The sequence below is a fragment of the Salvelinus fontinalis genome, chromosome 35, assembly GCF_029448725.1.
Source record: "Salvelinus fontinalis isolate EN_2023a chromosome 35, ASM2944872v1, whole genome shotgun sequence".
NCBI classification, from domain to species: domain Eukaryota; kingdom Metazoa; phylum Chordata; class Actinopteri; order Salmoniformes; family Salmonidae; genus Salvelinus; species Salvelinus fontinalis.
In genome coordinates, this window is record NC_074699.1 from 21,148,317 (window position 1) to 21,175,369 (window position 27,053).

The window sequence follows — 27,053 nt, forward strand, 5'->3', positions numbered from 1 at the left end:
TAACATTTTCTATAACCCCTATGGAACAGGATGAGAAGATCAGTTCAAACCATGGTCTTCCACACTCATGCGACTTAATCAACTAGAATAGATATAGGATCTATGGAATGTAGTGTTTGGCATGCCATATCTTTTTAGCTTCATATTGAATAACTTAAGCTACGGTGAGGAAAAGGACACTGAATACCAAAAGTGGGATTAACAGTAAAGTAAATACATATTTATTTGAATCATCACTTCAGTCAGCTCTGGGGATGAAACCTTTGTGGGACCAAACCAGAAGATTCTAGCTAAGTGAACGTAATATAAATGGATGTAGAGTGGAAAAACAACAATTGAAACCAAGATATTCAAATACTTTAAAAAAAAGTTTATTGGTTTTAAAAACCCTTTAAAAAAATCTCAACATCAGTGAGCACTTTCAATTAAAAAAAGAGAAGAAACTTTGCTAAAATGCTAAAGCAACTTTATCAAATTACTCTACGGTATGCTGTACACTAGACAACAACAACAAGGATTAAATGGACCTTATACCAGGTCTGTGAAAAGTACAGGACTCAGCTGCCCCTGTGCACTTAAACAGACAGGGTTTGTCTTCATTTAAGTACAAACATCAGTGCTTATTTTCAATGGTTTCTGGAGAAAGAAAAAAAAACTTCAGAGTTACATAAAAAAAAAGTAAAAACACCTAAATAAACAGAACGGATTCAAAATCTGAACATACAGAACAAATATTAATCTGAATTAGTAAATGTCAAACAATGTAAGTAACTTGTGAGTCGCTATACCTTTCTGTTCAGATTGACAGGACCAATCCTGAATTACAGCAAAGTGGTTACAAATACTCTGTACAATAGAATTCTACAAACATGCACACATATCATTTAACATGGTGAATGATTTATTTGAGAATATTTCTGTTAAAATTGTTTCTTTAAATTGAGTTTCATATTCTCATGAGAATGAAGTAAAAAAAAAATGTATCTCATTGAGATTAATGTACATTGCTACACAAGACAATTATCGTTCTCATATTTTTTGATTAACATTTCAATAATTTTTTCACTTAGTTAAGCTCTTTAAAAAAAATATTTGGGGTGCTTCAATTAATGCATTTGTCCTAAAAGAGGTGCCAATGCCTTGGTTCATTAAATGTTTAGTGCAATAACATGAACCTTCAAAGCTTGTTGAAATTTTAACCATGACATTCGGATGTCCATTGCAATGTTCTGGGCACAAAATCTGTCAGAGAAAGATATATATTACCAGGTTGCATAGCTAATACTTTTTTTTAAATACCCATGCGATTTTCTCACTCGAAGCAGACGTCTTCTGTAAAAAGCCAACCAATATAAATCTCAGGAAGCAAACAAAAAACACCAAGTTAAGAAAAAAACAAACACAGCATTATCTGTACAAGAAAGGGCGCCAGCGGCCAAACACACAAGCACAGTTTAGCTGGCTCCTGATCCAAAATCACCAATATAGCATTTCAGAGGGTGCAGGTGCACAGAACCAGCTTAAGTTATAACAATACAGTGTCAGAGCTTTCATATGTACAAACTGTGGGGTTCAAAATGAGAGGAACACTTACAACAGTCAACTGAATTAACCCCAATATTGTCCTGCTACATTGGTTTTTATAAACCAGAACAGTAGTGTGGTTTTCAGCATGTTTTCCAGTGCTACAGATCAGTTGCCAGTTTCACAATTTCCTCAAATTATTTTCAACCATCCCACCTGAAAGAAGGACAATTCCAAATGGCCATATATAAAGGTATTTGACTGATGTCAGGCAAATAGGCAAATGACTGGGTTATTTGTGGGTTCTTCTAAAAAAAATCCTATTTAATGCTTTTTTCCCTCACACTAATCAGTTACTCTTTGGTATGGATATAAGGCTCAGAAGATTAAACGCTCATAAAACCACAGGATCTGGCCAATTAGCTATTCCCTTTATGAGTTGCATGCCTTATTCACACACTGTTCTTCACTATAAGCTATTTAAACCTGTAATAGATGACCCGTACTTTAGCACTAAATGCCTTTTTTTGTCTCCAGGTGAAACACGTCCCTTCACTGTTAGAATAAAATGCAGTGCATTAATGAACTTTATTCAAGGGGAAGAAAATTACAATTTATACAAATGTTTATGTCATTCTGTATTACAGTATTCCATAATACTGTATTTTCTACTGGATCTAGACTAATGTAAGGGGAATAGCTTTCAATGTATGATGGTAAAATATGCACTTTTGTGCCTTTTTATAGGAAGGACTGAATATCTAATGGCATAATATTTTTTTCAAAATCCTTGAAACTTCTTACATTTACAGTAGAAGGGAAACTATGACATTTCATAATCTAAATTACTTCATATCCATCACATTTTTTGCTGAATGTATGTAACATGAAACAAATTTAAAAAAAGGGAAAAACGACATACATTTACATAAACCTGCAGTAGCCTACTTTGACAGTAGCAGCCGCTTTGATAAGTAAAAAATGCATAGTGTTAAAATAAATCAGAACCAGAATAGTAATTTCCCCCAAAATAGATACACGACTGAAACAGGGCAGGGTCATCTCCAGTCAATACACTTTGGTATAGGGGTGTTATAAGGTTATATTCCTATTCATATATTCCTCCACTTCCTTAAATCAATATATTTCTGTTAATTAAAATTATAACCGCCAAATAGTCACAAAGAACGTAAATAAAACAATCCCCACCAGTGCCCTACACAAGTCTTAAAAAAACTGAAAAAGCAGGTGAAAAGGGGCATCTTCTGCATTATACTGTTTAAATACAAGATTTAACTGTCCTTTGAGCTCCATCTTAAAGCCCATTTCCTTTAGTTCTGCAGTCACTAAAGTGCAAGCTATCCCCATTACAGGTCTCTATCATTGTTTTAAGTCTTATAAACATATACGATTCCAAACAAAGCAATCCTTTCGACACTAAGGACAGGGGAGCTCAACTACAGTAAGAATGTCAGCATTCAGGGCAAAATGTGTGTGAAGCAAGCCTAAAAAATGACAATATTAGCAGATAACATCTGTTGTTTTTCAACTGCCTGCTCTCAGTTTCACTGTACTCAAAGTTCATTAACTACTGGGACATGAGGGGAAATTTGAAAAGGTGAAAAGACATAGTACATCAACCAAATTCAAATCTCGATTTAATAGCCTACATTTTTTGTACCATGCACACTGGAATTTGAGTGGTCAATATCTTATTTGTAAAGTTTGCATAACATTTCAGCAAAACGGACAGTCAGACATCTTCTGATAAGTTTAGTATACAGACAGCATATCTTGACCTTTAAATCTATAGTTTGAATAATATTCTGTAGTCAAATAGATTCTTTTTCAAACAGCTGCCGTTTTCCTACTTGTAAAAATCCAAATTCTGACAGAATAGAACTAGTTTGCCTCAAGATCATTGCAAACAATGTATGTTAAAGGTCGAACGCAGCTGTTTTTATCTCAATATCAAATAATTTGTTTCTGGGTAAAAATTAAGTACCTTACTGTGATTTAATTGAAAACAATGGTCAAAAAGTAACAAAAACAGCTTCTTAGCAACAAACAAATTCTCAAGCAAGAATTTTGCTAGGATTGAGTAGGGAGGGGAAACCTAAAAACTAGCTGTTATTGGCAGAAGGTTTGGAACTCATTCTTATTGGTCTATTAAATACAAATACTGCCAGGTGATGTCACCATGCAGGCCAAAACTCCATCTCACCTAAACAGGCTGAAATTTCAGGCAGTCTTTTCAAACAGCTCCTACACTAAAAGGGCATTATCATTTTCACAGTATTATTCCAACCTCAGTGTGGAAATACATAAAACATGGTTCTTTAAGTAGACCAACGATACATATTTATTTACAGATTATGGGGGATTTTTTTTTTAGCCATTGATTGATTTTGGTATGTCTTGCACCTGCAATCCTTAAGAAGACTTGACACGGCAATGAGAAACATTGGTACCAGTGCATGCTACTGCAAATGCCCTCAAGGCATCTCAACTCTTCATTGAGAGGTACAGGGGCATATTAGGTGAGCATACACCCCATTTAATGTTCTTGCACAACAGTATGCTTCTAAAGCAATTCCAAATGATTTGTCTGATAGACTCTATCTTCAGATCTACCTCAATGGAAGTAAAACTATTTACAGAGGGAGGAACAGTTGCCAATTATTTGCCAAACCTCTTGTTTTAGTCAACAGCTCCTGAACAAAATCATTATCCAAAATGATAGTCTACAGATAGATGTTTGGTAATCTTTAACTTTTTATATCCTGTCCTTCTGAAAATGTAAAAATAATGTTATTGTTATTCTACGGTCTTGATTTAAATGCTCTTGAATGACTTTATGATGTCTGAAGAGGGAGAAATGGATGAGTCAGCACCAGCGATGAGCTGTGAGAGAAAACCAGCATATTTATAAGAGTGATCATTTCTGTTCAGCCTGGCACAGACTGGACAAAAGTCATTGTATCCAGAGTGTTGCAGTGTGCTATACAATGTCAATGTGAATAATTACAAAGAAGATTTTAACAAAACAATAGGTATAAACAAACCATTTCACCTTCATGAAATAAAAGCAGAGCCCATATTAACCCATTAACCCGACTGTGGGCTGGTCTTTACTTTCCAGCCAATCAAATCCATTGGAATTCGCAGTCTCGCTGCAAATTTGCTGGAACAGCGGATCATTCTTCAGTTCCTCCAGTGTAGAGTCTTCATATTGTCCCTGCTGCTGATTGGGGTCAAACAGAAGGTTTGTGTCCAAATTGTTCAGGTCATTGATGCTATTGGAAAGATCAGAGGTCAGTCGAAAATCAGACCCCACAGCGTTAAGTTCTGACACCTGTCCCACGAGCCTATTGCCAGGAGTAAGGCAGCCGTCTGCTAAGAGGTCTTTAACGGTGGTGCTGAAATCTAGCTGCAGCTGTTGTTGTTGCTGCTGAAGGTTCTGGGCCAGCAGCATAGGCTGGCTCTGCTGATGCTGCTGTTCTCCAGTAGCTGATTGTGCTTGGCTGTCACCTGCTGAGAGAATCATCTGTTCGTTCCTAGAGTTCTTCATGAGGTAACCGGCCTTCTGAAACTCGTACGCATTCTGAGTTTTGGAAGGCATCAGAGTCTGATGGTTGGCACTGCTGGGGAAGCTGGGAGTGGTCTCTAAGATGTGGGTGAGGTTCAAGCGGGCTGTGTAATTGGACGGCAGGTTGTTGATACCCAGGCCCCGCACCGCGTCGTCACTGTCCCCATCCATCTTGCTCAGGAGCACGTTGGTGATCTTTTTGCTGTTGGTCTGGCTCTGCATGGGCAGCACCTCCGTCTGCATCATCACGTTGACAGGCACAGACTGGCTCCTCTGTGCCATGTTGCTGGCGTCCCCATGGCTGTTGGCGAAGATGTTGATCATCTCGGGGGTCACGGGGGAGGTGAAGGGGGACACCACTGTTCGGGGGATGTTCTGCAGGCCCTGGTTGCCACTCAGGTTTCGCTGGCGCACGGCAGGGCTCACACTACGACAGCGGAAGGTCCCGCCTGCTGAGGATGTGCTGATGGTCTTGTTGTCCAGAGGGGCGGGCACAGCAAAGCCCTCCTGCTTGTTCAGGTTGGCCATACTGGCTGCCTGCTGCTGCACCGGAGAGATGGGTGTCAGGCGGCCGTAGTGTCCGTCGTGGTGCCTCGTCTGAGACTGATAGGACTGGCCAGGGATGGCGAAGGCATGGGGCTTTCGGAAGTGGTCGTCGACCAGGTCCTGATAGCTGGGGAGGATACTGATGCCGTTGATGGAGTTCCCCCCGCTGTTGTTATAACCATTGTTCATCCACTCCAGTTTGGCCTTGTCTGGGTGAGTAGCCATGGGCCTCTGCATGGGCTTGACGGGGCTGCTGGAGACAATGCTGCCGTCGTGGTAGCCTGTAATGCTGGAGTTAATGGGAGTGAAGGCAAAGGGATTCCTGCACTCCACAGGGCTGGGGGGCACGCTGCCGCTGCAGTTGGAGTGTGGAGTGCCGATGGGGGTGTGTCGGCTGCTCCCCAGGGCACTGTCCACCGGGGTGGTGGGGGCCATGCGGGAGCAGGGGCTCTCCCTAGTCAGGCCCTGGCCTCCTCCCATCATCTCAGAGGTGGATGTGGGGGTGGGAGTTGGGGTGGGGGTGTGGACAGGGGTGGTGCTGTTGTGTACTGATTGGTAGTAAGGGGTCACTGTCTGGTTGGAGGACATCATGTTTCCCTGTATTACAGACTGATGGCCTTGCAGCGTCACGTCAGCTCCGAAGGCCTGCAGACTGCTGTTGAGCTTCATCTGCTCCTCCATCTGCACCAGCTCCTCCACAATGCTGTCCTGGGTCATATCGTCATCATTGAAATGGAAGTAGTCCATGTCTGTCTGCATGGAGAGCTGGCTTGAGGCTGGGGCCTGGCCCAACATGGCCAGGGGCTCCATGACCGGTGTGGATGCCTGCTTGTGGTCTGTGATCTGCTGGGCGTAGGCCTGCTGCTGCTGTTGCTTACCTCCCTCCAGCTGGCCCCCAACCCACATAGTGTTCCTTAGGTCACTCACAGCAGACTGCTCCAGTAGAGCAGAGCTGTTGGGCATGCCTTGCATGTTACCCGTCATGTGCTGCTGGTGCTGAATTCGTGCATGACCAGCCGGGGCACTAACGTTGCCGATGCTGCTAGTGTCCATGGTGGTCGGAGTGTCTCTTCTCTGCACAGAGTTCTGTGGCTTGACAACAGTCTGGAAGCCTCTGGTTCCGATGGGGGAATCAGAGAGTGACAGAATTCGAGTTGGGACAGTAGAGTTCAGTTTCAAAGTAACTTTTCCGATGGCTGGTGCACTTTCAGGTCTGACTGGGGTTCCTACCCTGGGGAGTTTCTTCACTCCTGCACCAATCCCATGTCTGTAACCATCGGAGCCCCCAAGAGGCTGCTGGGAGATGAAGACCCTTTTGACAGGCGTGGGATAAGACTCTGGGCCGACGCCTGGGCGCTTCCTGGGGCTCTTGGAGGTGATGAGTGATGTGGCAACAGTGCCGCCATTGGGTGACAGAGTGGTGCTGGTATTCTGATTGGAGACTGTCAAATACGAAGTACTTTCGTTATTGGTGTTATTATTGCTACCAGCTGTAGCTGCCACAGTGTTGTTGCGCAAAGAGGACTTGCCATTGCAATTGGTTGCAGTCATTGCCTCCGGTCCCAGGGAGCCTTTAGTGTGAGGCATGGGCACACTGGCAGCTCTTGGTATAGCTCCTCCAGCCCTCTGTCCCCCTGCAGCTTCCTGAGTCATAGTAAGCCTGCTAGCACCAAGGGCCGGACTGCCCTCACTTATGGCTTCACCCTCCATCATCTTGATGTCGATGGTAGGGGTGGTGGTGGCCCGGCCTGACCTGGCTAAGGGGGACAGGATGGGGGCTGCAGAGCCACTCCTGGCCCGTGGGCTGGGTCTGCTCTCCTCCAGGGCTACAGTGCTGCCCATGCCAGCAGAGGCAGGCCTTAAGGTGGTGTTGGTTAGGGTGGTTGTAGTGCTGCAGTTGGGAGCCAGGGATATGGTGGTCATCTTGACCACGTTGACAGAGCTGATGTGGGGTGTGGGCTGCATCACGGTCTTGATGGGGCTGTTGGTGATGAGCAGGGTGGGGGGCGAGCGCAGGGTGATGGCGCTGGTGGCTGAGGGTTTAGGCAGGATCTGGGCATAGCGGTGGCGAGAAGAGCGGTCCCCCACAGGGCTGGCTGGGATATTCTGAGGGGTCTTGGGACACTTGACAGGCTGCATTGACTGGGTCACCACTTGGAAGTTGACAGGCAGAATCTTGCCCTCCGATGTTCCCACAGGACTGGGGGACATCAGCTGCCTGCTCCTTTGTACCTATATATACAGCATAGCAAAACATGACACAAAAAAGTATTAATAAGATGTACAGTTGAAGTCGGAAGTTTACATACACCTTAACCAAATACATTTATACTCAGTTTTTCAAAATTCCTGACATTTAATCTGAGTAAAAATTCCCTGTTTTTTGTCCGTTCGAATCATCACTTTATTTTAAGAATGTGAAATGTCAGAATAATAGTAGAGAGATTTGTTTATTTCAGCTTTTATTTCTTTCATCACATTCCCAGTGGGTGAGAAGTTTACATACACTCAATTAGTATTTGGTAGCATTGCCTATAAATTGTTTAACTTGGGTCAAACATTTTGGGTAGCATTCCACAAGCTTCCCACAATAAATTGGGTGAATTTTGGCCCATTCTTCCTGACAGAGCTGGGGTAGCTGAGTCAGGTTTGTAGGCCTCCTTGCTCACACATGCTTTTTCAGTTCTACCCACAAATGTTCTATAAGATTGAGGTTAGGGCTTTGTGATGGCCACTCCAATACCTTGACTTCATTGTCCTTAAGCCATTTTGCCACAACTTCGGAAGTATGCTTGGGGTCATTGTCCATTTGGAAGACCCATTTACGACCAAGCTTTAACTTGATGACTGATGTCTTGAGATGTTGCTTCAATATATCCACATATTTTTCCTTTCTCATGAAGCCATCTATTTTGTGAAGTGCACCAGTCCCTCCTGCATCAAAGCACCCCCACAACATGATGCTGCCACCCCCGTGCTTCACGGTTGGGATGGTGTTCTTCGGGTTGCAAGCATCCTCCTTTTTCCTCCAAACATAACGATGGTCATTATGGCCAAACAGTTCTATTTTTTTGTTTCATCAGACCAGAGGACATTTCTCCAAAAAGTACGATCTTTGTCCCCATGTGCAGTTGCAAACTGTAGTCTGGCTTTTTTATGGCGGTTTTGGAGCAGTGGCTTCTTCCTTGCTGAGCGGCCTTTCAGGTTATGTCGATATAGGACTCGTTTTACTGTGGATATAGATACTTTTGTACCAGTTTCCTCCAGCATCTTCACAAGGTCCTTTGTTGTTGTTCTGGGACTGATTTGGACTTTTCGCACCAAAGTACGTTCATCTCTAGGTGACAGAACACGTCTCCTTCCTGACCGGTATGACGGCTGCGTGGTCCCATGGTGTTTATACTAGAGGTCGACCGATTATGATTTTTCAACAGCGATACCGATACCGATTATTGGAGGACCAAAAAAAGCCGATACCGATTAATCTGCCGATTTTATAAAATGTATTTGTAATAATGACAATTACAACAATAATGAACGAACACTTATTTTAACTTAATATAATACAGAGCAAGGGGAACAACTACTCAAAGTCTCAGAGCGAGTGACTTTTGAAACGCTATTAGCGCGCACTCCGCTAACTAGCTAGCCATTTCAAATCGGTTACACCAGCCTAATCTCGGGAGTTGATAGGCTTGAAGTCAAAAACAGCGCGATTCTTGAAGCACAGCGACGAGCTGCTGGAAAACGCACGAAGGTGCTGTTTGAATGAATGCTTACGAGCCTGCTGCTGCCTACCATCGCTCAGTCAGACTCCTCTATCAAATATCAAATCATAGACTTAATTATAACATAGTAACACACAGGAATACAAGCCTTTGGTCATATATGGTCGAATCCGGAAACTATCATTTCGAAAACAAGACGTTTATTATTATCGCATATACCCTGACTCTGCGTGCAATGAACGCAAGAGAAGTGACACAATTTCACCTGGTTAATATTGCCTGCTAACCTGGATTTATTTTAGCTAAATATGCAGGTTTAAAAATATATACTTGTGTATTGATTTTAAGAAAGGAATTGATGTTTATGCTTAGGTACATGTTGGAGCAACGACAATTTTCCAAGCCGTTTAAAACTTCTTATGGATAGGGGGCAGCATTTTCATGATTGGATGAAAAGCATGCCCAGAGTAAACTGCCTCCTACTCAGTCCCAGATGCTAATATATGCATATTATTAGTAGTATTGGATAGAAAACACTCTGAAGTTTCTAAAACATTTTGAATCATGTCTGTGACTATAACAGAACTTATTTGGCAGGCAAAACCCAGAGGACAAACCAGATTTAGTTTTTTTTTTGGTCACTCTCTTTTCAATGGGATTCATTGGGAATCCAGATTTAAGGGACCTTCCTGCAGTTCCTATCGCTTCCACTGGATGTAAACAGTCTTTAGAAATTGGTTGAGGTTTTTCCTTTGAGAAATGAAGAAGTAGCCATGTTCAGAATGAGGCTCCAGTGAAGTGTACTGTTTGTTAGAGGCGCGTGACCAGAAAGCATGCTACACATTGTCTTCAATTGTATCGATTATTTACGTTAAAAAAAATACCTAAAGAAATATTACAAAAGTAGTTTGAAATGTTTGGACAAAGCTTACAGGTAAATTTTGTAGTCATGTTGAGCGAGTTGGAACCGGTGTTTTTCTGGATCAAACGCACCAAATAAATGGACATTTTGGATATATATAGACAGAATTAATCGTACAAAAGGACCATTTGTGATGTTTATGGGACATATTGGCGCGCCAACAGAAGAAGCTCGTCAAAGGTAAGGCATGAATTATATCTTTATTTCTCTAGTTTTGTGTCGCGCCGGGAGGGTTGAAATATGATGGTCTGTGATTGTTAGCTGTGGTGCTATCCTCAGATAATAGCAATGTTTGCTTTCGCCGTAAAACATTTTTGAAATCTGACACGTTGGCTGGATTCACAACAAGTGTAGCTTTAATTTGGTATATTAAATGTGTGATTTCATGAAAGTTAAAATTTTATAGTAATTTATTTGAATTTGGCGCTCTGCATTTTCACTGGATGTTGGCCAGGTGGGACGCTACCGTCCCACATATCCCAGAGAGGTTAACAATACATTTGTGGAGTGGTTGAAAAACAAGTTTTAATGACTCCAACCTAAGTGTATGTTAACTTCCGACTTCAACTGTAAAATTATGCAACACTTTCATAACTCCAGTTATGAATAGCTTCTGTTGCACATGTGATATAAGCAACACAAAGTTATCGCTTGTATAGATTCGTAACAGGAACACTGCAAAGACAGTGGGATATATAGAGTAAGCTTAGACAAACACAGAAGTAGAATACAAGCTTGGCTTACCGTGATGGGGCTGGGGACTGCAGCTACCATAATGCCAATGGTGGGATGTGGGGAGAGCAGGGCTGGGCTTCTACAGGTAATGGAGCCGACCCCAGGCGTGCCCCCGTCAGCCCGCCTGGCCTGAGCCTCTCCGGGGAGGGGGGAGTGCAGCATCTGCTCCTGCTGCTTCTTCTGGATCTTCCGCTGGAGCTGCTGCTTGGCATCGATGGAGGGAGAGGGCAGGGTCTTCACTTGGGACTGGAAGGAGTGGGCTTCAGCTGTTGGTGCGAATGCTGAGGATGGCAGTGGCATTTTAACTCCTAAAGGGAGGAGACAGAGGAAGACAGAAACAGGTGAACACATATTTTGGGTTAACAAATTGTCATGGTCCTCCTAGGCAGAGCAGCTTCTATTTTGAAGAAAGCGTAACTATCCCACTGGGCATAAACTGGTTGAATCAATGTTGTTTCCACATAATTTCAATGAAATGACGTTGAACCAATGTGGAAAAGACGTTGAATTGACGTCTGTGCCTAGTGGGATGGCTTTTAGGGACTCACAGGAGGTGGTATGTAAATGCACTGTAGCAGGTCAATGAGAAGTATCTGCCACTAGATGGAAACATTTCACTGTTCATCATACATGAGGCAGTGAAAGGACAAGTGAAGTTTGACTATTAACACATACAGTGCACATTCAGAGCCCTTAACTTAAGCAAAAACAGGTTTATACACATTTTTGTATTAAAAATAAAAAACAGAAATACCTTATTTACATAAGTATTTAGCATTGAGGGAAAGATGAACGGCACAAAGTACAGAGAGCTCCTTGATGAAAACCTGCTCCAGAGCGCTCAGGACCTCAGACTGGGCCGAAGGTTCACCTTCCAACAGGACAACGGCCCTAAGCACACAGCCAAGACAATGCAGGAGTGGCTTTGGGACAAGTCTCTGAAAGTCATTGTGTGGCCCAGCCAGAGCCCGGACTTGAACCCGATCAAAGGTATCTCTGGAGATACCTGAAAATAGCTGTGCAGCGACGCTCCCCATTCAACCTGACAGAGCTTGAGAGGATCTGCAGAGAAGAATGGGAGGAACTCCCCAAATAAAGGTGTGTCAAGCTTGTAGCGTCATACCCAAGAAGACTCAAGGCTGTAATTGCTGCCAAAAGGTGATTCAACAAAGTACTAAGTAAAGGGTTTGAATACTTATGTAAATGTAATCAGTTTTTTAAATTTTTAATACATTTGCAAAAATTCCTAAACACCTGTTTTTCCTTTGTCATTTTAAAATAAGGCTGTAACGTAACAAAATATGGAAAAATTCAAGCGGTCTGAATACTTTGCGGATGCACTGTATTGTCACCTGTTGGTGTACCAGTCATGACAGTAAGGGCTGTCACAGATTTGGTGCCGATGTAGTGGCTGTTGAGGAGGAAGCGAGCCAGGTCCTCCACAGCATCAAACTGGCGGCTCAGCACCTTCTGGGCCCACTCACACACCAGGCCACAGGCCGCAGAGCGCACCTCCTCCTCCGCACTGCACAGCTGACCTGAGGCCTCCAGCACCTCACACTGAAGCACAACATAGGCACATATACAGGCGTTAGGAATTATAGTCGTACATATCCCTGTATTACTTTTAGTTCAATATGAAGCCTCAAAATGTAGTCCTTTTCTTAACACATTCAATTAATGAAAGTTATGTTATGGTTGGACTACAGTTAGGCAAACATTTCTTATTTAAATAGATTTTCAAGAAAATAAGTAAGGTAAAGACCTTGAGAGAGGAAGGCAGACAGACAACTTACCCCGTCCCCTGTTTTATGTAACTCCAGGTTGGGTAAAGATGGCATGTGGACAAAGGCTTTCTTCCTCAGTCCACTATAGCAGTACGTGAGCAGGGGTTAAGGTAAAAAACACTGAACGGTCAAACATTTAAGAATTAATTTATGGAGGTGCTAAAATGTGTTGGTTGTTTGTCTGTAAAGAGCCGGGCATTAGTGCTTCAGGGACCATTCTAGCCATAAGAGACTGGGATTGCTCCACAGGATAGGGTAAGAAAAGTGCCTCAGGGCAGGTCAGTTGTCACTCACAGACAGATCTGAGGAAGAGCATTCTCACCTGAAGCTGAGACGGGTATTTTTATTTTTTATTTCACCTTTATTTAACCAGGTTGGCCCAGTTGAGAACAAGTTCTCATTTACAACTGCGACCTATGTCCCAACCAGCATCAGTTGCTAGTCACTCCACTACTAATCCCTCAGCCCCTCAGGCCTGTCACACTCCCACTGAACCTTCTCTTCCCCCTCCAACCTTTCAAGATGTGACCAATTCCACTGCCAAAATAAGGCGATGTGATTTGTGGTGAGAGCTAGCCTTTTATCAGATGCTGGTGTGTGAGAGTGTGACAGCAGGTGCTCCCTGCTGAACACTTCCATACACTTAGGTGTCCCACACAACCAGGCAAAGAGCTACTCAGAGTTTAAGCACAGTTATGAATGACTCATTTTCTCTCACACAAAACAAATAATAAAATACAGACAAATAGGTCCAAGAGTGTGATCTTGAATTAACTTGTACCTTTGTAGAGTGTGTATTAACTTTGTAAACAGAAAATAGTTCATTTAAAAAAAGGGAGATATAGAATACTACGCAAGACACAGCTCAAGATGTTCTGACTTGGTCTGATTTGACTTGGGCGCTCATATTGAGTTTCAGTTGCTATTGCAACCGTCATATAAAAACAAGCTCTATTTCAGAAAGGCTCAGCTTGAAAATAAAAATTGCATTCAAACGCAAGTATTTTATGTTATTCTTTTTTCGAACTCCACCTCAACAAAATAAGAACGAAGTCACTTGTCACTTTACTAATTTAACGGACGCTAATCTCATTGGAGACTGTAGCTTTGCTAAGTCAAGAGTCGTGATCTCATGGAAAAGACATTGAAAAGACATTTCACAAATTGTTTCCTGAAGGTCAAGAACACAGTGATTCCCCTAAGTGTCTCTGTCCTACTATACTGCTCTCCAGGCAGAGGCCGCTTTATTTGATTTAATTTCAGTTCTATATTTAGAGGCTCCATGATCTAAGACAACAGATGTTCCTCGACCAGAGTCCAGAGAGGCCAGATTGTTCACTACAAACCATTCCAGTGAAGGATATTTTGATTTGCCTCTCATACCAAGTCGACGTGCCTTCATGTTTGGAAATACATTTTTCATGATCTTTCCAAAGTCCGCTGCACTCAGTGGGTGGTAGCAGAGATTGTCACAATAGCTCCTGAAACAAACAAGAGGCAGACAGACACAGACAAACAGACAGTAAACATTTGTTGGACAGGGGAAGTAAAGTTCAGATAAACAAGGTATTGGAAATCTCAGTAAAACCAAATAAACTATGTTAAATATCAAATAATAATATCAAACAGTCACATCAAAACAGTGACATCTGGGTGAAGCCTTTTCCAAAGAAATCTGAAACATTATTAGTACTTTCATTTGCAGTGAATGAGTACGTCAAACTGAGTGTTACGTAACAGTCACATAGCATTTCAGACTTTCCGTTCTAGTGTTACCAACACATGGTGCACATCTTTTCCCATGCTTTCTGCATCTATTTATATTGGTGCGTTGGCTGGCAGTATGTAGATCCTTCATAGCTGGCAGTGTATGTTAAAGGCTTATTTATTTAGTAACAGCCAAATGCCAAATGTAATGTACTTTCATAACATGTATCTCATGTCATAAAATAAAACGGCCATACAAATGTGTACCTTGTTCTTGTGAAACCTCTTAGAAGTCAAGTGCTCATGGAAATCAAATTCAAAAGTAAATCCATCCATTTCCACCTGGTATGGAATTTAAGCTATCAGGTATTCCAAACTCCCTACAATACCTGTACACAGTGCTATCAATATGTTTCTAAATTGGTGCGGTGTCCCTTTCCAGAACATCAAAACAGGATGACAGTTTTTTTTATTTGTATTTAACAGTGCTATTGCTTTGAAAATGACCTGAGCTGGGCAAAGCCCCATTGGCTTCACACTTCCCTATGTCCCCTTTCTCACAGTCAGATACCCACTTGTACTCGTCATAGACCTCCTGTTTGGGCAGAGAGGTTTCTGGGTGTTCCTCTAGGTGACTGCGAATCCAGTTGAACGCGTGCATCTGCTGAGTGCGGCTTGATGACATGGAGCTCTGATCACTGCTAGAGAAAGCAGGAGAAAATAGGTTATTTACAATACAATCACAAAAAACATTTACTGTCAAATCTACCTTTCCCACCCCATTTTTCAAACTCAACCAACACACATCACCGCCATGTCTCTGTGTTGTAAGTGAGAGAGGTTTATGTACCATGACAGTTCTCCAGGACTGGCAGACCCTCTCTCAGTCCTGATGGGCATCGTGTGGAGTGTTGGGGAGTTGAGGATTAGATGTGGAGAACAAGTAGGAATTGATCATTGCTTTTCAATCAAGGCATGATATTGACAACATCAATGAGCAGTGTGTTTGTCACCTGATGCTAAACTAACTTCAAGCCACTGCCCCTGGACACTTCTGTAGATGAGAGGATTGGATAAGTTCAAACAATGTAGGGAAATTCATCTTAGCCTATCAGAAGTAAAGCTATTACAGTATTCCTTAGGCCTAATACATATCCAATCGGCTCAGATCTACACACATTCCTCGGGAGTAGGGGCTTGGGTCATTTGGAATTAAGCTTTCGTGTGTATGTGTGCGTGTGTGTGTTACAGATCAAATATACATTAGAGAGAAGACAAGGCTTAAATCTACACATATTTTGCAAAAAGGTAAAACATGAAGGGTTGAGGAAAGATGTTATTAATAAGTTATTAAGTAAGGACTTTCAATCAGAACACACACACACACACAGGTGATAGTCATATGTGGGAAATCATTATCAAATCAACTAACGCAACAATTAAAACAAAAATACCCAAGCTTATTTGCTATTGAAGAGAGAATGTTTGAACACACACACACCCTCCCACCCCCCTTACTGGTAGTCCTAAGTGGGAATTCAATATCAAATCAATCAATGCAATGGTTTAAAAAAATATATTTTTTATTTTTTTACAGCCAAAGCCTATTTGCTCTCTAAGGGAGAGAGTATGGCATAACGAGCAGAGTTTGACGTAACCACAGTCCAAGCTAATGTTGACAACCATTGTAGCATGTGGGGATAGGATAGGGTGCAGAACATCTATATTATGCTACTAGGCTAATGGATAACGGGGTAGATGAACAACATTAGGCTAAGTCATGTGCAAATGGCGTGGAACTGCATGCAGACATGACACAAAACAAACAATGTTCGATCAAATGAAAGAATGATCAATTACCTTTTTTCACTGTTGCTGGGACCAGAAGGCAACTTAAGGTAGAGGTAGAGTTTCTCGATGTCTGTAAACGTCTCCACATCTTGCTGTAAAAGCGGAGCACAGGGAAGAGGGATTTAATAACAAACAGTAGGGATGCACGATATATCGGTGAACATATCGGAATCGGCCAATAATAGCTAAAAATGCCAACATCGGTATCGGCCAGGTGTCTAGTTTAACGCTAATGTTAAAAAACGATGTCAAAGCTACCGTGCATACCTATATAACGTAGGTACATGACGTAATGACGCTCCACGTTAAATTTGGCGCTACACGTGCCACACAGCATTCCTAACCTAGCCCACAATGTCTGCTGTGTGGATCGAGCAGTCAGCAAGTCCAGCAGTCTTTTGAAAGAGTACGAACATTTCAGCGAGACAACTCAAAGACAAAACCCATTCAAGCCAAGATCATGGAAATTATTGTCCTTGACAATCAACCGTTCTCTGTCGTGGGTGATGTTGGCTTTTGCCAACTGGTCGAGCACCAGTACACTACCAAGTGCGCTATTTTTCAGATGTTGCCCTACCGGAGTTACACAGTAATAGTGTCGATGCTATTAGCTTCACGGCATACATACATACTATGGAATGCCCTTTGGATCTTTGCGTGTCAAAAAAGATAAGGTAGCAGTGTCAAAGCTGTACAAAAAAAGTCTGCAAACAAGCAAACGCCGGCCATGAACGATGTGTATGCAATACCGCATTGGTAATAAAGCATCATTTGTTCGACCGCAACTTCTGGGGTATCGAGCTTTAGCTTGGTACCTAGCTAGCACCAATACAACCAGCGTGAAAACAATGACCAGTAGAAACTGCAGTCATGTTCATTATTCTTAGCAATGATTTAGGAATCCTTGTAAGTATTAGCTAGGTTGCCACTTTTTTTTCGCCTATTGAAATTTAACGTTATGAAGCTAGCTGGCTGCTTATCTGGCTTTTGAGGCACTAATGGACCGGGTTACGTGTTGTGAAGCTAGCCACAATAAGGATTAGGCACAATAGTGGAATTTGCAGTTTGCCTTCAAAATAAGTGTCATTGACAGTGATGGAAATGTATACAAATAGTAGAATTTTGCCATACTTTTACTTTGAAGGCTAACCGCAAAGTCCACTATTGTGGCTAATCCTTATTGTGGCTAGCTTCACATGATGGGTCCAACCACTATTAATCAAATAAGAACTGTAGTACAAATTAGGTTCATTTTAAATGACACCTAGTTACTGAAACAGACGTCGTTTTGCTATGTTTTTGGGGAAGAACATTGTTTGCATCCATGAGCTAGCTAGCTTTTTTTAAATGACCAGCACTGTAGGTGTGCGAGACACCTTTACCTGCATCATAGCATACATTTGGATGAATCGTTGCGACATATGAAATACGAGTGATAGTGTAATCAATGTGTAATAACTACGTCCCCAAAAAATTGTGAGCGTGTTAAATTATTATGCGACGTGCAGTCATATTCTGGTCAAATAGTGTTACTTGACATGCAAAGACCCAAACGGTGTTCAATAGAAATCCTGGTTGAGAATGAAACAACTTAACAAATGAACAATGAAAGAGCACAGCAAGTAAGTGAAAGAAATAGGTTTTGATTATGTTTTACTGGTAATGGGAATACACGTAAATGCCAACAAAATAACTTTTTGGTCAGTGTGGTGTGTGTAACCTTTATTTAGCTAGGCAAGCCAGTTAAGAACAAATTATTATTTACAATGACGGCCCGGACAACGCTGGGCCAATTGTGCACCACCCTATGAGACTCACAATCACAGCCGGATGTGCTACAGCCTGGATTCGAACCAGGGACTGTAGTCATGCCTTTTGCACTGAGATACAGTGCCTTAAACCGCTGCGTGTGTGTGTGTGTTAACTGTACTAGAATGCTTGAAAGGCAGCAAAAATTTCAAATATCGGTATCGTTTTTTGGGCAAGGAAAATATCGGATATCGGCCAAAAATGTCATATCAGTGCATGGCTAACAAACAGGCAAAAAAAATTATTCAAGTGCAAAAAAGGACTTACGTTCGGTCATCCCTGTGAGTAGTAGTAGTGTTCATGGTAGTGTCTTTATCACTCCACTGATTTAACACGCTCTACTGATGTCTCTCTCAGACTGGCAGTCCAGTTCATGAGAAAGGAAATGCTTCTTTTCATTCTCACTACTACAATAATCCACCAAGATACATTCCACAAAGGCTGACAGGTTGCCTTCTACTCCAGTTTGAAGAGCATGAATAATACAGAAACGTTTCCTGTTTAAATGATCCATTCTTAGTCTATTCTCCACTGAGTGAAGTCTGGTGCTCTCATTGTTTCTGCTGTAGTAACACAGAAAGCTAAGTGTTTAGTTGTACTATGTCGGCCTTGAGGCACCATCAGCGTAACATTTTTAATAAAAAAGTTATGAAATCTAAGACAAAGACTATTCAGTTCCAGTGAAACCTAAAACAACCATTTCAAACAACCCTCTTTAGTTTGGTTGGACTAGTTTGAACACTATCCACACCTGGGAACGCATAGAACACCACATTTTTTGTCCAATAAACACATTTTGTGCATGGACACGTATTTTTGTTTATGAGTTTTAGTTCATTTGACAATGTGAAACCAACCGGACCAAATGAAAAAAATACATTGTAACAAATAATCAAACTGATTCGAACTATTGCTCAAAAAGTGTAAAAACACCCTAAAAGACAACAATGTTCAGGAACAAACCCCCCCCCCCCCACAGGAAAACAAAAACACGGATGATCCTGCAAATGAGATTAGGGATGTAAAGGAGATTACAAAATCCGTGAAGAGAAGGAAAGGGGTGGAAGTTGCGGCAGAGAGAACCACCGATCTTGGTGAGGTCTCGTTCAGAAGGATCCTGGATGCATCCTGATAAACAGTGCTCGAGCTAAGATCAATGTGGACAAGTGTCAGGATAAACCAAATTACACAAAAACCTTCAACCTCTTGGATTCTGAATGTTTCTAAAACATGTGTGTGCAGTAAATACCACAGGGTGTTAAAGATCAACACAGGGGGTCCCTCATCCCTGCCACAATGACAAAAGCCATGAGGAAATCTCTTAATGAGATCAAACAAATTTTTCCATCGAGGGGAGAGGGTTAGTGTGTGTGTGTGTGTGTGTGTGTGTGTGTGTGTGTGTGTGTGTGTGCATTGAGAGCTCCTAAGGATGTTCTCACACTTAGTCCCTTTTAGCAACAACAACAACTGGCGCAGTTCACTTAACATTTTTGGTGCAGTGTGAACACTCCAAAGGAACGCAGGCCCCTCAAAAGAGTCCCTGAAGCGACATGAGACCATCTCGAAAGGTTGTCTGAGTTCTGTTCTCTAGAAATCCGACAGTCCGGTTCCATTTTTTAGGGCAACGCCAACACTAAAATCCCCGCACCACACACTAGACTACTGCAACACAACACCCTGCCATAAACCCTTACATTAGCGCCACAAAAGAGCGTAGATGATGTGCAGGTTCGCAGAAAAAACATGCCGTTTTTGGATATTGGTTTTCCTTTTTGGGATATTGATTTTAGCGCTTGTCGAGGATGCACAGAAATACCAAAATGTGTGTGGAGTTATGTTCAGATTATATGTTTGAAATGTGATCTACAGGCTAAGAGATTGTGGGGTTTGAAGTGTGAGAAGACAACATGAGACATGATATCTGTTCTTTTAAAAGAGGACTATGTGGGAAAACCCCCTAACAGAAGACCTTGAAGGAACATGAGGATAAATATGAGCTGATGGAGCCCTGCAATATCCAGAGGGGGTTGTTGCAGCTACCATGGGACAGTGTTATAACTTTAACAAACACTGATACCTGCTAACCTAACAAACAGACAGTCTTTGGGGGTGGAACAAAATGCATTTTAAAGTTCATTACTTTCTATATCTTTTTAGACCGTTATTTGTAGTCAGTCAAATAATGCTGAGGCAGACTTTTCCATGTGAATGCAGATGATTAGGGTGTCACACAGACAGATGCCTTAGGGCTGTAGCCCAGCTACCCAAGTCTATGATATGTTTTACAAAACATTAACAAACATTAACTGAGATGATGGTTTAAGTATTTGGAAGCAATTTCACTGAGAGACTTTGGAAGGCATGCCAAAAATTCCCCACCAAAACAGAGGAGAGAGGTAGCCTAAATTTAGTATTTGTGTATGCAGGGTTTTGGGGTGGGGCACGTGCAGCACTGGGTCTCACAGATGTCGTGACAGAGGGGCTTAAGGGCTGTGTTACGCCATGATCTGAACTCCACTGCTCAGTGACCACCTCCACTCCCCGCCTGGGCAGTGCACCAACAGAAATACAACAGCAAGTGGCCACATATGCCACAGATAAGTACAACTTACAACAGTAAACAAACAAGCAAGCAAGCACTGGATCACGCTTGAACTCTTATTCACTGTCGGTTTCTCGCTTTCACCTCCCTCTTAATCACACATAAACACAAGCTTTGAAACGTGCTGGCACACACACAGTTAAATCAACGTGGATTGATGGGGAATTGAAAAATTGTATGGTTGAGAGGGAGGAGGCAAAAGGAATGGCAAATAAGTCTGGCTGCACAACCGTTTGGCAAACGTATTGCAAATTGAGATATCATGTGACTAAACTGAATAAAAAGAAGAAACTACACTATGAAACAAAGATAAATGACAAAGAACAATAGTAAAAAGCTTTGGATCCATAATAAATACACATTGCTAAGCTCAGCTGTGAAACACATTGGCTAATAGACAGACGCGAAAAATAAACAAAGCACAATCTCTATCTCACCCTTTATCTACCACAATACTACAATGGATGGTGGGTGCCAGTTGAACCCAACCCAGTTCAGTGTTTGGAGGATGGCTGGGCCCAGAGCTACAAACGGAAACAGTCCTCCACGCTGTTTCAAAGGGAATAAGGAAGACGATAGGGCGGGGCAGGGGGGATTTAAATTCTGCTGGAGTAGAAGGCGGCAGATGAGAGACTTTGGCCCCAGGCACAACTCTCCAACACGGAGAGGGAGGGCCCTGCAGGGGGAGGAGCAGGCTCACACATCACATTCTGGATTCTTGATGAGCTGAAGGGGCCATGGTGCCTCTGTCTACTACACAATATTCACTGTTTGAAAACAGTAACCAACATGTAGTACGATTGTTTTTTCTAGCACCTAATTGTTATCTTTTTTACAAAAACAATTTAGAGGCAAAGACTTAAATTAATGTTTATTTAATATGAAGCTGTGAGTGCAATGCACTATTTCAATACCGATTGATGGATCACGACAACAACATCTAAAAGCAGAAGGGATACAGACAGTCCCATGGCATTTCAATGACCCAACCAACCCCCCCCATAGAGGAAGTCATCGGAGGTAGCAATAATCCGAGGAATACCTAATCCGGGGGCTAGCAGAGCGGAGCGGGCAGTTAAGCTCACGTAAACAAGCTTTTGTTTTCATGGTGTCTGCTGTAGGACACCAACGCTAGGGAACATCAGACCACCGGACCAGTGCTTTACATTGTGGTGCAGACTGCAGTGGACAGTCAAAACGGCCCAAATGTCCAGAGCAGCATCTCTGACACCAACATTATGGAAAAGAGCTAAACACCCCAACACATGACCATAAAGAGAAGCTCTGGGTGCCATAGCAGGGAGGGGACAAACACAGAAATGCTGACAAGTGTGTCTTAACGGCATGAGTGCACAGAGCCAGACAGCCATAGTCAGTTCTGGGGGGGGGGGGGGGGGGGGGGTGTGTTTGTGCGCAGTGCCGGCAGACTGAGATAAACTGAAATCCCCTGTCGTTAACCCTTTCTCCTGGACTGGCCTCTGCTAGCGGTGTGGTCAGCAGCCCCCGTCAAACATAGCCACAGCGTACACACACTGCGTACGTACACACACACAGCTCCCCACCCCCGTTCTATTGGTTTCTAAGAATAGAAGTATACGCCCCTCTGTCTTTTCTATTCGCCTCTTTGTTGCTAGGGGAACGGGAGCTCACCAATGGCTAAAGTTATCAGCCACTGAGCAGCGTTAGCAATAGGGGGGGGGTAAATAAAAATGGCTCACAGACAGACGTCGTGGAGCCAACTGGCTCCATTTTAGAAGGAGTCTCATGGAGTGGAAGAGAGTAGACAGACACACTGGGCTACGTTACACACCCTCTGTCAGACAAAGGAGCCATGACTACTATTGGTCCTTCACTGGCGAAGCACAGGACATCACACCCTGCTGCTGCCAGACAAGCCCCACTACTTCACACAGCACACTTCCAAAGTGGAAGTAAGGACAAGTCAATGTTTTTCAAATACTCTACAAACCATAGACTACAATCAAAGTACAATACAAATTCTCAACTATATTTATATGGACAGGGTTGGGGAGTCACGGATGACAAAAAAACAGTAACTGTAATCCGTTACCAGCAAAAAATATTGTAATCAGATTAGATACTTTTGAAAAACTAGATGATTACTTTTAAAAATTCAGAAAGAACATGTGGGAAAGAACTTGACACCTGTTTTCTATATGACATTCAAATCAGCATTGAAAAAAGGTTCAAGTTTCTTCCACCTGAGCGAGTCTGACTACAAGCCAGAGACCACTATGATGACACACCAAATGTGTTTGATGGATCACGGGAAAAGAGCAGGAATAGACTTTTTGGGGTTACAGTCCAAGCTGTCTTCTGATGGTGCGACTGCTGTCGGCATCCAAAGATTATCCAACTTGAATAAACACTTGGAGGTAAGGATGACAGCAGTGGTTTAGTCTACGGCGATACGGATATCCCTTATTATTGATATCTACATAGCGTATTGATGCGAATCACACTGCAGCTCTCTCATTTAGCTATTTGTTTCTTACGGATTGTGGTTGTTGTGGATGGCTGTTCACAAATCTAAAAGGTGTATTTGAACACAATAACGGTTGAATACAAGAAGTTTAAGCTGACTATCAATCTTTTTTTTTTTTTTTTACCAGTGGACAGAGTGAAAAATGTGCTCTTGCAACAGCTACACAGTGCGGATCCAAGCCTATAGAATACAAGTGGGGCTTTTTTATCTTACATTTACATTTACATTTAAGTCATTTAGCAGACGCTCTTATCCAGAGCGACTTACAAATTGGAAAGTTCATACATATTCATCCTGGTCCCCCCGTGGGGAATGAACCCACAACCCTGGCGTTGCAAGCGCCATGCTCTACCAACTGAGCCACACGGGACCACGGGACCACCATCTTCAGTAGTGCTCAAAGCACGCCATTCCATGAGCGCAGCATTTATTTTTCACTCCAATCAATGAGCCCAATCAGTTCCCCGTGACGACAAAATCAGAAACAGAGTAGGGCTGGCTAATACAGTGGGGCAAAAAAGTATTTAGTCAGCCACCAATTGTGCAAGTTCTCCCACTTAAAAAGATGAGGCCTGTAATTTTCATCATAGGTACACTTCAACTATGACAGACAAAATGAGAAAATGAGAAATGAGAAAATGAGAAAATCACATTGTAGGATTTTTTATGAATTTATTTGCAAATTATGGTGGAAAATAAGTATTTGGTCAATAACAAAAGTTTCTCAATACTTTGTTATATACCCTTTGTTGGCAATGACAGAGGTCAAACGTTTTCTGTAAGTCTTCACAAGGTTTTCACACACTGTTGCTGGTATTTTGGCCCATTCCTCCATGCAGATCTCCTCTAGAGCAGTGATGTTTTGGGGCTGTTGCTGGGCAACACGGACTTTCAACTCCCTCCAAAGATTTTTTATGGGGTTGAGATTAGAGGTCGACCGATTAATCGGAATGGCCGATTAAATCGGGGCCGATTTCAAGTTTTCATAACAATCAGAAATTGGTATTTTTGGGCGCCCAAAAACTAGTAACTAATGGATTACACTTAGAAAGTAACCTACCCACCTTTGTATATGGATACCAGTAGTCATCACTGCTTGGGTGTACAAGATTCCTCACTGTTGGCCATGGTTTACCTTCATTACATGCTGGTGAAGTATGAAAGTTTTATCCCATCACACAAGTGATAGTGAGTGAAATTTTTAAAACCCAGACTAGACAGCTAGCACATAACAGTACTAAAATGCTGCTAGCAGTAGGTGGTACCGCAATGCCACGCACAACAAAAACTGAGCATTCATTTTCCACAATTCTGTTCATTGATACTCTCATTTTAGCAGGGTCTGCTCTGTTCTAAATTTTGGGAGTTGAGACAGAAAAGGTTATCGTTAGAAGGAGAATCGACCAATTGTTGGACCAAACCTCAAATGCAAATAGAAAGTTGAAACTACTTGTTGTCAGAGAGGTTGAAATGATCATTCGGCTTTGTTGTTGTGAGAGGCAGGGGGAGGGGCTTGGTGTCTGTGTGTGAGTGGGAAGGTGCACAGTGCACACAGCGTAGAAGGATCGAAGGAGACGAGACCAAAAAAGACAAATGCTCATAAAAACTGAAAACATTGCGTTAAAACATGCATTCAAATGAATTCCATATAGTCGCCCAGCCTTGCTTCTGTAGTCATTCAACTTCAGCCACTTATAGACCTTACATCTCTGAAATTAATTTGGACTTTGACTGGCCTGAAGACCCTACAAACTACAGCACCCTTCAGAGGGGCAAGGGTCCACACTTGGATGACAATCCTAAATGAGTCAGTGTCAGCAGACAGTATACACTCCCCTGCACCTTCACACGGCCAAGGTTAAATACCCATCCACCACCATCCATAATAATATATCAGTCCCCTCGGTACCAACAACATCAACAGAACAGTTATAGCCTGGTTGTATTCTCACACCAACAACAACACTATAGCTTTTTGTTGGATGAAAGACAAGTTCATAAATGGCAGTTACACAACTAGCTACGCTATGTGTCGGCAAAGCTGAGCTATGGCGTCAGCCCGACAACTTTATTAGCATGATACCGAGCCTGATACCATCTAGGAGAATGAAGTAGACGTGAGAGGAACCCAGATTGGTTGTGTTGAGGCTCAGAGAAACTGAAAGCTATTAGAGGAAACGATAACACACATGGAGATATAATTGGTAATTAACAGGTTAAGCCTCTGGTTACATTGGCCTGCTACTGTACATGATCTACTTTGTGTTCTCTCTCTCTAAGAACCACTAACCTCGGAGTCTTCCAACTAAACCCAAAGCTCTACAGCAAATGAATATTCACACAAAGGGCAGCTATAACTGAGGACATCTGAACAGAACCAGTTTGATATGAGGCCAGACACCAGAAAGATATGCATCATGCAGACCCTGATGGTGGAAGACTAGTAATATTACTAAAGACATTACTAGTGGAGCGTGGGCTGGGCATTAGTGATTCAACACACAGAGATGGATTACTCCACTGAAAGACTAAAAACGGCCACCTCTCCCCAGAGACCATTCTCACAACTCCATAAAACACAGTCTGAGGCAGGAAACAACCACAGTGTATCAACACAAGTTTCATTATTGATTGAGAGCGGTTAATATTAGAGACTAGTGCTTTCCCATGTCCTCTAGAAATCCTTAAGAGGCAAAGAAAACAAAGTCTGTCGGAATTGAAAAACACAAGACCCTTGTGGAATACAACTGAAGGCATTAACCTTTAATGAGCGCAGCTGATGCAAGGTATTGTTTGAGATTGCAACATTTAGCACCGTAATGCGTGTATTGCTAACTCTGGCACCCGCCACAAACATGGAGATTTGTGTGAAACTTTAGGGCTCCAGGGATTCTGGATTTGGCACTACACGAAACAGGACGTTAACCACTGGGGTCCTCTTTCACTGAGGAGGAGAGGCAAGGCAGGTCAATGAGGACAAACACCCGTTGACCTCCTTATATGTGTAGCCTGAGTGCAAAACGCAGGCTACAATGTGGCAGCGGTGGTGGGTGATTTGATTGCTTTGACAGGTATTGCCGTCTATCCTCAACCTACCTCTTGGTAAGATACCTCTGACAAGCTGAAGCCCAGCCTGCAGTATTGAGTAAACACAGGTTTCCCAGAGTAACTAGAGTGTAGCCTTGACCTCTGCTCAGTCTCCTGCCTCTCCTGGTGGCAATGCACTGGATCATACCTCAGTGTTATATAGCACCCATCACTATTGACAGGCCAAATATTTCTATACTTGCTCAATTACAGTACATAGGGCCAAATCCTCACGTGAACACACGTAAACATCTTGAACTTTCAGGTAAGCCATGTGCTGCAGATGAGTTATGTTCAATTATGTCAAGTTGGGCTTTAGATGATAGTGTATGTTCAATCACACCGGGGTTGACTGAATTTCAGTTGAAGGCCAGAACCTATAAGAAAAAAAACACAAAGGTCTAAAAATATGAGGTGATGACAAAGGGACATGACCACTGTTTTGGTTACAACACCAAGCACAGAGGTAAATCGTTTCATCCCATCTTCTGGAGACCATTACGAGCCAAATACTGTGTAGTAGAGGTCGACCGATTATGATTTTTCAACGCCGATACAGATTATTGGAGGACCAACAAAAGCCGATACCGATTAATCGGCCGGTTTAACATTTTTATTTGTAATAATGACAATTACAACAATACTGAATGAACACTTATT

General features: G+C 42.5%; 1 protein-coding gene across 5 annotated transcripts in view; it reads right to left on the bottom strand.

The window, feature by feature from the left end:
* Nucleotides 1–349: 349 nt before the first annotated feature.
* LOC129834534 (DNA-binding protein RFX7-like) overlaps nucleotides 350–27,053 on the bottom strand; it is a 44,421-nt gene continuing 17,717 nt past the window's right edge. For 2 of the 5 annotated variants that reach the window (XM_055899618.1, XM_055899620.1), the window contains exons 3-9: nucleotides 16,399–16,481; nucleotides 15,114–15,239; nucleotides 14,196–14,312; nucleotides 12,841–12,925; nucleotides 12,397–12,604; nucleotides 11,054–11,352; nucleotides 350–7,891 (exon numbers count right to left, since the gene is read on the bottom strand). In XM_055899618.1, the coding sequence (XP_055755593.1) occupies nucleotides 4,625–7,891; nucleotides 11,054–11,352; nucleotides 12,397–12,604; nucleotides 12,841–12,925; nucleotides 14,196–14,312; nucleotides 15,114–15,239; nucleotides 16,399–16,481 (4,185 nt within the window). In that variant the 3' untranslated portion in view covers nucleotides 350–4,624. Of the gene's footprint in view, nucleotides 7,892–11,053; nucleotides 11,353–12,396; nucleotides 12,605–12,840; nucleotides 12,926–14,195; nucleotides 14,313–15,113; nucleotides 15,240–15,388; nucleotides 15,428–16,398; nucleotides 16,482–27,053 lie in introns of all 5 variants that reach the window. The other 3 variants (XM_055899617.1, XM_055899616.1, XM_055899619.1) reach the window with 3 other exon arrangements.